The following is a 13,940-nucleotide window of genomic DNA, read 5'->3' as shown; positions in this document are numbered from 1 at the left end:
GAATCTGCTATTAATACTTCTTATACTTAGTTTTTAAAAATATGTGTAGAGTCCATGAGCCACAACTACTGAAGTCCGCGTGCCTAGAGCCCGTGCTCCGCAACAAGAGAAGCCATCGCAATGAGAAGCCCTTGCACCACAACGAAGGGCAGCCCCCACTCGCCGCAACTAGAGAAAGCCTGTGCGCGGCAACAAAAACCCAATGCAGCCAAAAATAAAACAAATTTAAAAAAAAAAAGAAAAAGCCTCAAATTTTGATAAATACTGACAGCCAAGAGGCAGAATTTAGTGCATGGGCACTGGAGCAAGACCTCTGTATGAATCCCAGCTCCGTCCCTTATTCATTGCATGTCCTTGAGTTGCTGAACTTTTTTACCTCTGTTTCCTCATTTGTGAAATGAAAATAATCATAACACCAACCTCATAGGGTTGTTAGGGGAAATTTAATTAATATACCATAAAATGCTTAAATAATGCCTGGTCTAATATATTAGTAAGAACACCATAAAGCTAGTTATCCAAGTCAATATTTAGTCCCATAAGTAACTTTTATAATATGTCCTTAAGTCAGTGACTAGTCACTGGTACTCTTCAATACCTTATGTTCAGAAATGGAAGCCCAATAAGTCAGCTTAAAGATTAAATTACATTTAGGATGCTCTAGACCAGCACTGTCCAACAGAACTTTTCTACAACAATGGAAATGTTTGTGTGTTATCCAATATGACAGTCAGTAGCCATGTGTAGCTAACCAAGCACTTAAAATGTGGCTAGTGTGACTGAGGAACTGATTTTTTTTAGATTTAAACAGCCACATGAGGCTAGCGGCTACCATATGAGACAGTAAGCCTTAGAAGATAAGACAAAAAGTTCAAAATACATTTTAGAAAAAGTCTCTGTAATGGTCAAAATTAAGACGGTTTCTCATTACTCTTCATTTAATTGGAACATGTCAGAATTAAACATGCAAATTAATAGATTTTATCAATTATAAAAAAAGTTTGATAAATATAACAATGATGAACTACGGCATGATAATGAAAGTTATTTCTGCCACTGTGTGGGACTGACTTAAAAGCATATAACTATATTAATTATAAATATGATAAAAATGTAGTATTAAATGTCAGCAACATCCTTAGCCTGAGGTCAGTTGCAAACCTGAATGCTACTGGTAGATACTCTAGAATCTAAGAATGTAGATTATCATACTAGAGATTATCAAAATAAATGAATTAAGCCAGACAGAAAGGCAAATATCATTTGATATCACTTATATGTAGAATCTAAAAAAATCACACAAAACGTATTTAACAAAACAGAAACAGACTCACAGACATAGAAAACAAACTTATGGTTACCTGAGGGGGGAAGGGGAGGGATAAATTAGGAACCTGGGATTAACAGATACACACTACCATATGTAAAACATAAACAACAAGGTCCTACTGTATAGCACAGGGAACTATATTCAATATCTTGTAATAACCTATAATGGAAAAAAATCTGAAAAATATACATATATATGTGTACGTATAACTGAATCACTTTGCTGTACACCAGAAACTAACAACACTGTAAATCAACAATACTTCAATAAAAAAAAAAATTGTTTTAATTTTTAAAAATAAGAATTTAGGGTAAAGGGGAAATAGAAAGAAGGGGAAAAAGAAATCGTCTTCTACCCCATGTTCTTGAGCTGAGAGCAAAGAATACAAACATGTCCTTTTTTCTTTTTCTTTTTTAAGTCTTTTTCATTGAATTTGTTACAATACTGTTTCTCTTTTTTATGTTTTGCGTTTTTTGGCCCCGAGGCAAGTGGGGTCTTAGCTCCCCAACCAGGGATGAACCCGAACCCCCTGCACTGGAAGGCGAAGTCTTAACCACTGGACTGCCAGGGGAGTCCCCAAATATGTCCTCTTTTATTCTAAAAACAATTATCCCTTTTGCTTTCTACTATAGGAAAATGCAAATATGCCAGATGCTTTATGTAATCAATATATAGTTTATCCCATGAATCCTAACAGGCCAAGGAGGTAAACATTAACATCCCTATTACAGCAAAACCAGGAAAAGTGAAGTAACTTACCCATGATCATATGAATAATACGCAGCAGAGGTCTGAACCTGCATCTACCCAATTCTAAGACTAAATACCAGAGCTGCCTTAACAATAACAAGTCTGCTACTAGAAACAAGACAGCAAGACGCCTTAAAATAAATCTACCCTCCTCTGGTCATTCTAAATAGCAGGTTATCAATATCAAATGGAGGGAAATGAGAAAACAGATGGACAGGAAATTCACTTGGGACACAACACACCATCTTCTCCGGTGCTAAAAATCCCTATGTGTTCCCCAACATATCCTAAACAAACAGACTGGATCAATAATAAAAGGCATCTTTAAGGGAGAAGCGTAACAAAAAGGAAAAGATAAGTGTGAACAAGAAAGAAAGAAAAAGATAACAAAAGGAAGAGATCTCAGGTAGAAGATCAGAAACTACTTAAAGTACTACTGATAACTCAGCATCCTAGGCCGAATACACATGTGAACCATAAAATCAATCCTCATAAATGTTAGGCAATTCAGAAATGCAGAAAGGGCCCCATTTAACAAGTCCAAAGAAATATCAAATTTTATTTTGCTTTAATCAAACCAAATTATAACAGTCTAATGCCATAATATGTGAAAGAAATATGTTATATACATATATGTGTTTACCTGTCTACATAAAGCAAATGTTCAAGGAAAGCTTTTGCTTTTTTGGTAAGCTTTTGCTATTACTGAGTCTATACCTGGAAATAAAATGCAGGTAACCTCAGGATTCAAATCCATCTTATATAAACTCAGTAACCGGATTCTGCTAAATTTTTAAGATTCTATTGTCTGACAGAAACTGTATCCATCATTATCTGAACTCTCACTCTTGCCTTCCAAAACTCAGGAATTAAATAGATGTAGATGACCCAGTATTCACTATCCAGACTTACTATCCAAACTCAGGATACGAATGCAGTAGATTCGGATTGCAAGGAATACTTGCAAATCTTATATAAATTTTTAATATAATTTCATGTGATTTACAAAATTAGCATTTTTAGCAACATGCAAGTATCCTACTAAAATCACATAAACACTGGCTGCAAAACAGATCTGAGAAAACTTTTTTTTTAATATTTTTATTTATTTGGCTGCGCTGGGTCTTAGTTGCAGCACGTGGGATCTTTGTTGTGGCATGCATGTGGGATCTAGTTCCCTGACCAGGGATTGAACCTAGGCCCCCTGCATTGGGAGCGCAGAGTCTTAACCACTGGACCACCAGGGAAGTCCCAAGAAAACACTTTTTAATACCATATTTCTTAGTAATTTGCTGGAACAAGTTATTAAGTTATTGCTCCTCAATTCCAAACCCGCATCCCTTCTTCCCAATCTGCCTTAATGACACTGGAACTGGGACTCTGCAAACCACATTTCTACTTTGCCAGCTGACTTCCTATAAGGCTCTGCCAAGAGGAAGCACTAAAGATGGACTGCAAGCCTGGAGAAGAAAAAAGATACTTGGGCCTTCCTGTCTATTCTTTGGACTTCATAAGAGCATTACCCCAGCAAAGGTTTCTTCACCCCTGCAGAAGGTCCCCCTCACAGTAGTAAGTGAATAAAGTTTGCAGTTTTTCTAACACTTATGGAACTAGCTTAATCATACCCCACTCAAAGACCCCAGCACCAGCCAGCACCCTTCCCCAGAGTTCTGAGTTTCAAATCTATGGGATTTCTATTCTGAGCTCGACACAAGCACTAGCATGTAGTACCTTCTCCTCGGAGATCTGAATTTTGTTTCCACAGGACCCTTCCTCTAAGTCTCTAGGTTTTCCCTTTGGTCCCCAAGCACTTAGGGCTCACAGCTGCTTCTAGAAGTGCCTATCTCCATGATAACTTCAAGTTTTATTTTTATCCTTTCTGTTACCTAGTTAACAACTTTAAATCTAGTTAATGATTCTATTAAAGTCTCTGTTCAAATAACTGGTGTGGTTTCTGCCTCCTGATAGAACCCCGACTGATAAAAGAAAACAGTCTCATTATACTGTAATAGTATATGATGTTATCATAATAACGTTTGTTAAAATGCAATTCTACCCATACTAGCAATTAAAGAAGAACAAAATGATAATTAAGAGCAATTTGATTAAAATTAAGAGTATACTTAGCTATCACTACAAAATCTTTTGCAACCATTCTTTTAAAGAAAATTTGGGGGGGGGTGCCTTTTTCTAACACACATAGCATCTACTGGAATAAAATTACATAAGACAACATTAACAAGGGCTATCTCTGTCTTCCCACATTTTCTACAATAATTGGGTTAACATAACTTTTTTTTTTTTTTTTTTTTTTTGAGGTATGCGGGCCTCTCACTGTTGTGGCCTCTCCCGTTGCGGAGCACAGGCTTCAGACGCGCAGGCTCAGCGGCCATGGCTCACGGGCCTAGCTGCTCCGCGGCATGTGGGATCTTCCCCGACCAGGGCACGAACCCATGTCCCCTGCATCGGCAGGCGGACTCTCAACCACTGCGCCACCAGGGAAGCCCTAAGATTACTTTTTAATCATAAAAATACAGTAAGTAAATTTTTAAAAATAATTTTAACATGTTCAGATTAAACAAGGATCCAATATCATCTATAGAAAACAATATTTAACTTGTTTACCCTAAATATTTAAAGGGCAGAGGAAGAGATTTAATTCATTTACTAAGTACCCTCTCCTACCCAACAAATTTTTAAAATGTCACATACTTTCATTCCACCCCCCATCTTCACTTCACATAAGTCATCTACTCCACTCCCACCTATGTTTACAACCCCCCACCTGCCTACCCATTTTCTCATTCCTAGACACACGGTCCAGTTCTTCTCCACCAACTCAAATGCTTTCCTGTCTTGAGGCTAGCCACTTTCTAGATATATAGGTAGTATATGCAGGCATACACAAGATATAAAGGTAGTATATACAAAGAGAGTTATGGCAAACAAGCAATGTTTGTCAGCGGATTTGAGATTTCCTGGGGTTCCCTGGTGGCGCAGTGGTTAAGAAACCGCCTGCCAATGCATGAGACACGGGTTTGAGCCCTCGTCCGGGAAGATCCCACGTGCCACGGAGCAACTAAGCCTGTGTGCCACAACTACTGAGCCTGTGTTCTACAGCCTGTGAGCCACAACTACTGAGCCCACGTGCCACAACTACTGAAGCCCACGCGCCTAGAGCTCATACTCTGCAACGAGAAGCCACCGCACCGAGAAGCCCGCACACCACAAAAAAGAGCAGGCCCCGCTCGCAGCAACCAGACAAAGCCCGCATGCAGCAACGAAGATCCAATGCAGCCAAAAATGAATGAATTAATTTTAAAAATTTTTTTAAAAAAGACTTCCTGCTCTACTTCTATTTGGATAGTATAGTTGGGAGGTCGTTTCTGGCTTGAGGAAGACTCTATGGGAAAGTAGACTAAAATTTATTGTGGTTTTAAGTAATCCAGTTTCTCTTCCCTTTACCAAAAAATAGTTATTCTTTTCCTTTCCTTATATCAAACCAAAGCTAGCTTTCAGTTAGAAAAATCAATGACAAACAATGGTCTTCTACCCATACATCTGAGAATGCGAATTCTCTGCTTCACAGAAGGACCATATAGAATATTACAAAAAATGAAAGATTAGGATATAAGGATACTAAATATCTCAACTCAAATGCCAGAGAGTTTCTCAGTTTATTAACTAAATGCTAAACTTATAGGTATATCCACAAAAATTTGATTCTAGGATATTATACACTAGAATTATAACAGTGAGCAGGTTATAAAATAATTCATGGCATCTCTTTCATCATCTCTTCCAATTATATAATTCTATCAAGCAAAAAAGGTTAGGCATATATCATTCCTAACCCAATGTCATATACAATCTTCACCTAAACATAACTATTCAAATTAAGGGATTTAAAATCCCAGTAAATGACTTTAATATATGACTGTTTTGGCATAACCCACAAATAAAATATCTTTAAGGGACTCTATGATCAGTGGAAGATCAAAGTCTGCAAAAATATCTTGATATGGTCATATCTAAAGTTTTAAATATTCAATAAAAGGGTAAAATGATTCCTCCAACCACATTAAACAAAAGGACTCAAGTGAAATTAGTTCTACAGCAGCTTTGGGGATTAAAGTCTTTTTTTTTTTTTTTAAGTTCTTTTCAAAACTATACAGGTGTCCCTTGTTGGGAGGTGGGGGTGGGGGCACATGGACTCCAACAAGATAGAAAAGTAATCACTCTACCTACTTCCATTATAAGCTGGAAGATGCATTCTCAGGGAAAGAAATGCCATAAGGATGTGGAGTAAAGCTCTCCTACTGAAGGAAAGGAGAGCCAGCCTTAGTCTCATAAAAATTCAAGTATATAAAAACTAAAAAGGCAACTTTAATTTTTCTTTGGTGGCATTCTGAACCACCAGAATTTCTTTCATGCCTAAGGACTCCTTGACTTCACATTCATGGCTCTAATAATTTTGTATCCCTCCTCTCTCTCTTTCCTGCCCTCCAAAGCTGGTCAATTCCACCTCTCTTCATCACTTACTCTGTTCCAGCCACAATGACCTCCGTCATTGCTCCTCCAACCTAACGAGGCAAGTCTCCTGCCCCAGCAGCTCCTGAATCCCCTCTGCCCAGAACGCTTATCTTCTACCTACCCAGATATGGTTCATTCCATCACTCTTTCAGGTCTTCATTCAAATGTCGCCTGTTCAGTAAAGTTTTCCCTGGCTACCCTATCTAAAATAACCCTATCTATATTTCCTATTCCCATTCTCTATTTTATTCTTCATCTTAGCTCTTAACACTGTCACTATCTAACATATACTTCTTACTTTTTTATTAATTACCCCGTCACCAAAATGTAAGCCCAATAATTACAGGATTTTTATCTGTTATGTTCACAACTGTAGTCCCAGCATTTAGAATAGCTCCTGACAACATATTAGGTGCTCAATATGCTGAACAAATAAATGATACAGCTAGCTACAACACCACATGTAACTGGTAGGTGCTGCCATCAACAATTCATATTCTAGTCTGAAAGATCCCAATTAACAGATTAGATTTAGGTTATTTTTTCAAACTGTGTGCTGGGAACTAGAGTAATCCCTCAGGGGCAACCGTGGGGGTAGAAAATGGAAGCCCAAGCAAGCAGAAAAGCCCGGCATTCATCTGCTTTATTCACAGGTTTTCACTTAAGATTTAATTTATAGAAAGGATTTAGCAACTTGGAAAAAATCTAAAACCACTGGGTTGAATACAACTTAGTTCCTATTTTTTTACATTTTACTTATTTATTGTAAATGAGGATAATCTAGGTATCACATTTATATCATCCTTTAAAGAGATTTAAATTACCATCTAGTCTTATTTAATAATCTGCTACAAAGGCAATAAAAATTTACTATGTATTTTCTAATTAAAATAAGTAGAAACAAGATTAGTGTTTTTTTAAAAACGGAATAACAAAGAAGAGTAAAATTGTTATTTCATGTACAAGAACATATGTAAATTCACTAAGTGGAGATTAAGATCCAAATCCCACTACCACAAATATCTCTGTAAGCAAAAATATGTCCCAATCTCACAAAATAGCACTATTTACCAAAACAGACTACATATTTTATTTTGAACCTTACAGTAAAACTGATTCTAATATGACTTGACCAGCATAACTTTTAAAATGTTACATGTTCTAATAAAAAGAAGAGCACTAACCTTAATGAAGTTACAGATGGACAAGCCTGTCCATACAAACCCATCTGGCCACAAAGAGAATCTGAAAAGTAAAGGAGAGTTAGTTATCAGATGCTCCAAAATAAATTAAACTATAAATCACACTAACATTCTAAAACAGAAATAGAACGCTAAAAGATTCACCATTATTTGAACACATACCCACAAAATTTAAAAATGCTGTTAAGCAATAAGACATTACGCTGAGGAAGACTGACAATACGAGGAAGCACAAGAAAAATAGGCACACTATAACTGTAACATCCAAAAGAGCTAAAAACTCATAAAATTTAACAAACTGTTATTACGCTTAGTTACAGATAGAGAGTGTCCAAACTGTTTAGTAGAATCCCAAGGATTCCAGAGAGGTGCCTAAAGGCTACCAAAGAGCTGAGCATGCAGGTTCCCATCCCCACATAATTGTCTCCCATCCCATCTACCCTTCAATCAAAGCAGTGCTATCTTTGTTGGTTTTGCATAATGGACTTCACTAAAACTTCATTTGAAGAACAGTTCCACTGCTTAAAAAAAAAAAAAAAAGTTAAGAATAGCATTGAACAGAAGGAGCTTTGTTCAAATTCTAGCTGTGACACTAAGAGACCTTGAAGAATTTATATAACCTCAGTGAACCTCCATTTCTTCATCTGTAACTTGGGGATAATACCACCTGTAACTTTATTTATTCATCAGGGATAAACTGCAGGTTTGTTATTAGAATTAAACAAATCACTAAACAAATGTGAAACTGTCTATTAGCACTACTACCTGGCACAAGGATGATCCACAAGTGTCTACAGGTAACATGAATGAGAGAAGCTGGAATGGGTATAAATATGCATACACAGCACAAATGGAGATTGTGTGCCTGCAACTAAAGAAAACAGGTTCACTCTGAAAAGATCAGCTGCTATTCCCAGTTCTAGCCAATTGTTGCTAAGCAGGATTGAAAGCCCAGTACCGTTAAGAACTTCTAATTTTTCAAGAGAAGCAAGATACCCAAAATTTTATCTGAAATCTCCTGATTTTTATTTTCTAAATACTATGTGGGCCAAACAAACCACTGGATGTTGTCCCAAGTTTATAACTTTTAACTTAGTGGCTGACTGAATTCCCTGCATCTTACTGTCCCGTGCATGCACTGAAGAGAGATGGACACTTTACTTCTGCTAGAACAACAGAATAGATAGCTTGATCAACATGCCCACTGGAAATAACAAACACTGGATAAATTTTTTTAATCTTTACATATTAATCAATAACCTGAAAGAAAATAAAGTATGATCAAGGCTAAAAACTAAGTGAAAGAGGGAAACTAGAGATGTATGCAGAGTACTGAAACCAGCTTTCATTCACCTTCAGGGCATTTTGCCAAACCCTATGAATTTCAGCTTGCAATTCCAAGGCCTATTAGGGCTCAAGGTACAAGAGGCAAAGTCCAGGTGTTACCCAAGAGAACTGCAAGGGAAACTTAACCTTGGCACTGAGTGCTGGTGAGGGATTGGGGGGCTATGAGAGCAGTTCAACAGTATCTCCTCAGACACTCACAACCAGAAGCTGACCCTCACCTAGATTATGGTTTAAAAAGCTTCATACTTAGAATTTTGTTTAGGGTAGTCCTAGAATGGTAATGTCTCCCACCCAAACTTGACAGAAGGAAATGAAAATCCTCTCTTTTTTTAGTGGGGAATCTGCCTTTGATCTAGGCCTGGGAGAATTCTCAAGGATAAGGTCCCAAAATAAATAAATTCACAATCAAAAATCACAAAACCAGAAGGAAACAAGCCACTCAAGAGTAAGATACAGCTGAAACATCAGCTGGCAGACTCAAAACCTCAAAGACCTCAGATACGGGAATTACTAGTCACTTTTCTCTACTGTTTTTTACTTTATGGGTGACTTACCTACTCTTGTATTTCAAACGCCTATAATGCAGATGAATCTCAAATCTACATCTCTATCAGGGATCAAACTCCTGATCTCCGAACATAAATATCTAACATTCCCTCCCGAAATCCCAAATTTACTATGTCTAAAACTGAATTATCTTTTTTTAATGTATTTCCTATCTTGATAAAATGGCACAGTCCTTTATCTAAGAATGGCTTTCTTTTCCTTTGTTAGAGCAGGAAACTTCTTTTCAATTCTTGATTTCTATGAGGAATGACTTCTCTAAACATCCCTGGGCTCCCAGCCCACTCCTCACCAAGTGCGTAGAGCTAACTCCAGGACTCTACATCCAGTATTCTACAAGGTAGTTACCTGGGTATGACTGCTCTGTTGACTCTAACAACCTAGACATCAGGTAAGCTGTCCAAATTGGGTGGGCAGGGACAAGAGAATGTGGAGAGTCAGCCAGCCCATTTGTCTCTTAAACCTAAATCACATTCTACAACATTCTACAATATCAGCTTTATCAAAAACAAAGGTAAATTCTTACAAAAGATATCACAGGACCCAGCAATTCTACTCTTAGGGGTACGTGTGTGTGTGTATTTTTATGTATAAAAAATTTAAATATATGTATATATACATATATATATATATATACACACACATATATATATATATATATATATATATATAAATCCTCTTGGGAATACATATATATGCACATATATGTATCCCCAAGAGAACGTAAAACATATGTTCACACAAAAACTTGCATACAGCTTCCTTTTCCAGTAAGCAGCCTGAGGTGACCTCTAAAAATGGTTCACTATTCACTTGACCCAGAAAACCCCACAAAATCATGCAAGTCAGGAGGTTCAAATCTTCGTGTTCACTTTAAGAACACTCATGAAACTGCCCAGGCCATTAAGGGTATGCATATCCGAAAATCCACCAAGTATCTGAAAGATGTCACTTTAAAGAAGCAATGTGTGGCATTCTATCATTACAATGGTGGAGCTGGTAGGTGTGCCCAGGCCAAACAGTGGGGCTGGACGCAGGGTTGATGGCCCAGAAAGAGTGCTGAATTTTTACTGCACATACTCAAAAATGCTGAACGTAAGGGCTTAGATGTAGATTCTCTAGTCACTGAGCACATCCAGGTGAACAAAGTTCCCAAGATGCAGCACAGAACTTAGAGAGCTCATGGTTGGATCAACCCATACATGAGCTCTCCCTGCCACACTGAGACGGTCCTTACTGAATAAGAACAGACTGTTCCTAAACCAGAAGAGGAGGTTGCCCCAAAGAAAAAGATATCCCAGAAGAAACTGAAGAAACAAAAACTTATGGCCCGGGAATAAATGCCACAAAAAATAAATGCAAATAAAAATAAATTTAAAAAAAGAAAAACACAAGCAAAAAACGTGCATACAAATGTTCATAGCAGCATTATTTATAAAGCTAAAAGTGGATATAAACCAAATGTCCATCAACTGATAAACAGATAAACAAAATATGACATATCTGTACAATATCCATATAATATACAGTGGAATATTATTCGGCCATAAAAAAGGAATGCCGTACTGTTACATGCCACAATATGAATGAACTTTGAGAGCCTTATGCTTAGTGAAAGAAGTCAGACACAAAAGACCACATATTGTATGACTCCATTTATACAAAATATTCAGAATGGGGCAAATCCTAGAGATGGAAGGTAGATAGTAGTTGCCAGGAGATAGGGGGATGGGAGGAGGAATGGGGGTAGGGAATGACTGCTAACAGGTTTCTTTTGGGATTGATGAAAATGTTCTGGAATTAGATAGTGTTGATAGTTGCACGACCTTGTGAATAAAAACCTTTTGTATACAACCACCAAATTTTACACTTTAAAATGGTGAAGTTTTACTACCAACTCCAGCTCCTAAATGTCTTTCTAATCTACTGTGGCCTCAATGCCTTAGTTTCAGTTTTCTCCACTTTTAATTTAGATTACTGCGCCTAAATGGTGTCTTGAACACCAGTCTGGTTAACTGGAAGAACAAATGTACCAATCATCTTCTCCCTACCCAGGCAGATGCCCAGCAACATGGAACTCTCACAAAAGAAGGCTATGATTCACAGTGAAATCAGGAAAATCTCAGTGTCCTCCAAATCACAAACTCACATTTCTGAAGCCAACTATGTTGAACAATTATATTAATTTGTTCAATTACATCCAAAATTTATACAGTTTAAGTTGGTGCCAACAGCACCTAGTAGCATTTTCTGCAAATCCTTTGAAAGTCAACATACAAGAAACTTTGCATAGCATGACACCACCAGAGGACAGGGAGTAAAAACCAGTCATTCACTGATGGGTATGCTACAAGAAAAACTACTGCAGTATACCCCATCACCAACAGAAAGAATATGGAATTCCTTTTAATATAAGCAGTCTTCATGTGTACATTAAAATGAGTTACAAACTATTCACATTTAGGAAGCAGATGTTTAACTAACAGGTATATAACAATACATTATCTGGGAGGAGGAGGTGAAATGGGACTAAGAATTTTGAAAAAGCTCCCAAGTAATTCTTATGAGCCCTTCTCTCCTCTCTCCCACCACACAGATATGCTTTATAGTTTACAAAGAACTTGCAACATTCATGACCTTGCATCAAGAACCCAACTGAGAATCTCAATTGTGACCTTGGGAATACTGTTAAAAGGAAAAATTCATGCCTCAGTTACTGTGACAGTAGCTTGAATGAAAGCAACACCGTATCAGATAAAAGTAGGAATTAGGGCTTCCCTGGTGGCCCAGTGGTTGAGAGTCCGCCTGCCGATGCAGGGGACGCGGGTTCGTGCCCCGGTCCGGGAAGATCCCACATGCAGCAGAGCGGCTGGGCCCGTGAGCCATGGCCGCTGAGCCTGCGCGTCCGGAGCCTGTGCTCTGCAACGGGAGAGGCCACAACAGTGAGAGGCCCGCGTACCGCAAAAAAAAAAAGAAAAAGAAAAAGTAAGAATTAAAACTTTGTTGAAAATGAATACTATAAGCACTAGAGGTCAAGAGATTATTCCTTCTTTTTCTAACTTCGGAATTTAGCTCTTTCAAAAGACCTGAAAGTAAAAAATTCACTAGCACCCATGAAGGGACAACCCCTCTGAATCAGGTTCCTTGACTGAACACTGTGAATTGTTATACCATTAGTCACAGGTAATCATTAAAGCAGTCATGGAAATAACCCGTGTCTTAATCAGCCTAAACAGGAAAAATCTGTCAGAGGAAGGCATAAAGGGAAAAGAATCCTGCTGAGTGAGTAGCAATCAAGCTGTCCACTGCAGCTTCACTAGTTAAACCTGAAGGCAGTGATGCAGCTATAGCTAGAAAGTGAGAACTCAAGAGTCACATGCTCTCAGAAAGCAAAAAATCATGTGAGAATGATCAATTCACCATGGTAATGTTAGAGGGAGAAGAGAGGCCAAAACTTAAATTTGGAGAACTCTAACAGATTTAGAGAAGACGAACCAGTTAAAAAAAAAAAAAACTTGAGAAAACTGTACTGGAGGTTGCAGCAAGTGATTTAATGGATAGAAAGGCAATAGTGCTACACACAGATTAAGATGGACATAAACTGAAAAGACAATACTGGCTTTTAATAGAAGATCATTATTACTATAGAGGGTGGATCTTGTGGACTAGTGAAAGCAAAAATTAGACTGCAAGGGTGTTAAGAATAAGGAGAGAGAGTGAAGTAAAAGTTTAGCCACAAACTACATACAATGAAAATAAACAGAAAACGCAAAAAAGGTCAAACAGAGCAGAGAGGAACAGATTAAGAAATCAGGAAAGGTGAAGAATATGTTAGAAAGCTCATCACAGTATATCCCCATTATCCTGTTTTATTCTTCATAGCTCGTCATCATCTGATATGATTTGATATGACTTTTGTTTCACTATCTGTTTCTCTCCCACTAGAATGCAGATAAAAGTTTCTGTTTCATTCTCTGTTATATCCCCAAATCCTGGTATACAGTCTGCAGCCATATTTGTTCAATGAATGAATAAACCAGGTTCCTCAAGAGTTGGAAAAAGAGAATAAACGTAAAATAAGAACAACTAAAATCTAACTGAAAACTCACCAGATTTTTTTTAATGTAGTCTTTGTATCCATTACTTCTCTCTGCCTCCAAGCAAGTAATTTCAGACAAATTCACAGTTGGAAAAGCAAGTTAGGTATCCAGAAT

General features: G+C 37.6%; 1 protein-coding gene and 1 pseudogene across 3 annotated transcripts in view; one reads left to right on the top strand and one right to left on the bottom strand.

Annotated features, from left to right (window-relative positions):
* Positions 1–13,940, bottom strand: part of FOXJ3 (forkhead box J3) — a 130,857-nt gene that overhangs the window by 100,664 nt on the left and 16,253 nt on the right. For both annotated transcript variants that reach the window (XM_082680869.1, XM_082680870.1), the window contains exon 2: positions 7,798–7,858. In XM_082680869.1, the coding sequence (XP_082536995.1) occupies positions 7,798–7,841 (44 nt within the window). In that variant the 5' untranslated portion in view covers positions 7,842–7,858. The remainder of the gene's footprint in view (positions 1–7,797; positions 7,859–13,940) is intronic.
* On the top strand, positions 10,524–11,066 carry LOC309818840 (large ribosomal subunit protein uL22-like; annotated as a pseudogene). Its single transcript has one exon. The product of its transcript is annotated as a large ribosomal subunit protein uL22-like (transcript).

This window comes from Grampus griseus (assembly GCF_964374135.1).
Source record: "Grampus griseus genome assembly, chromosome: 1".
In the NCBI taxonomy this organism is placed as follows: domain Eukaryota; kingdom Metazoa; phylum Chordata; class Mammalia; order Artiodactyla; family Delphinidae; genus Grampus; species Grampus griseus.
Note: the sequence above shows the minus strand (reverse complement) of the source record. Positions and strands in the feature narration are given on the sequence as shown.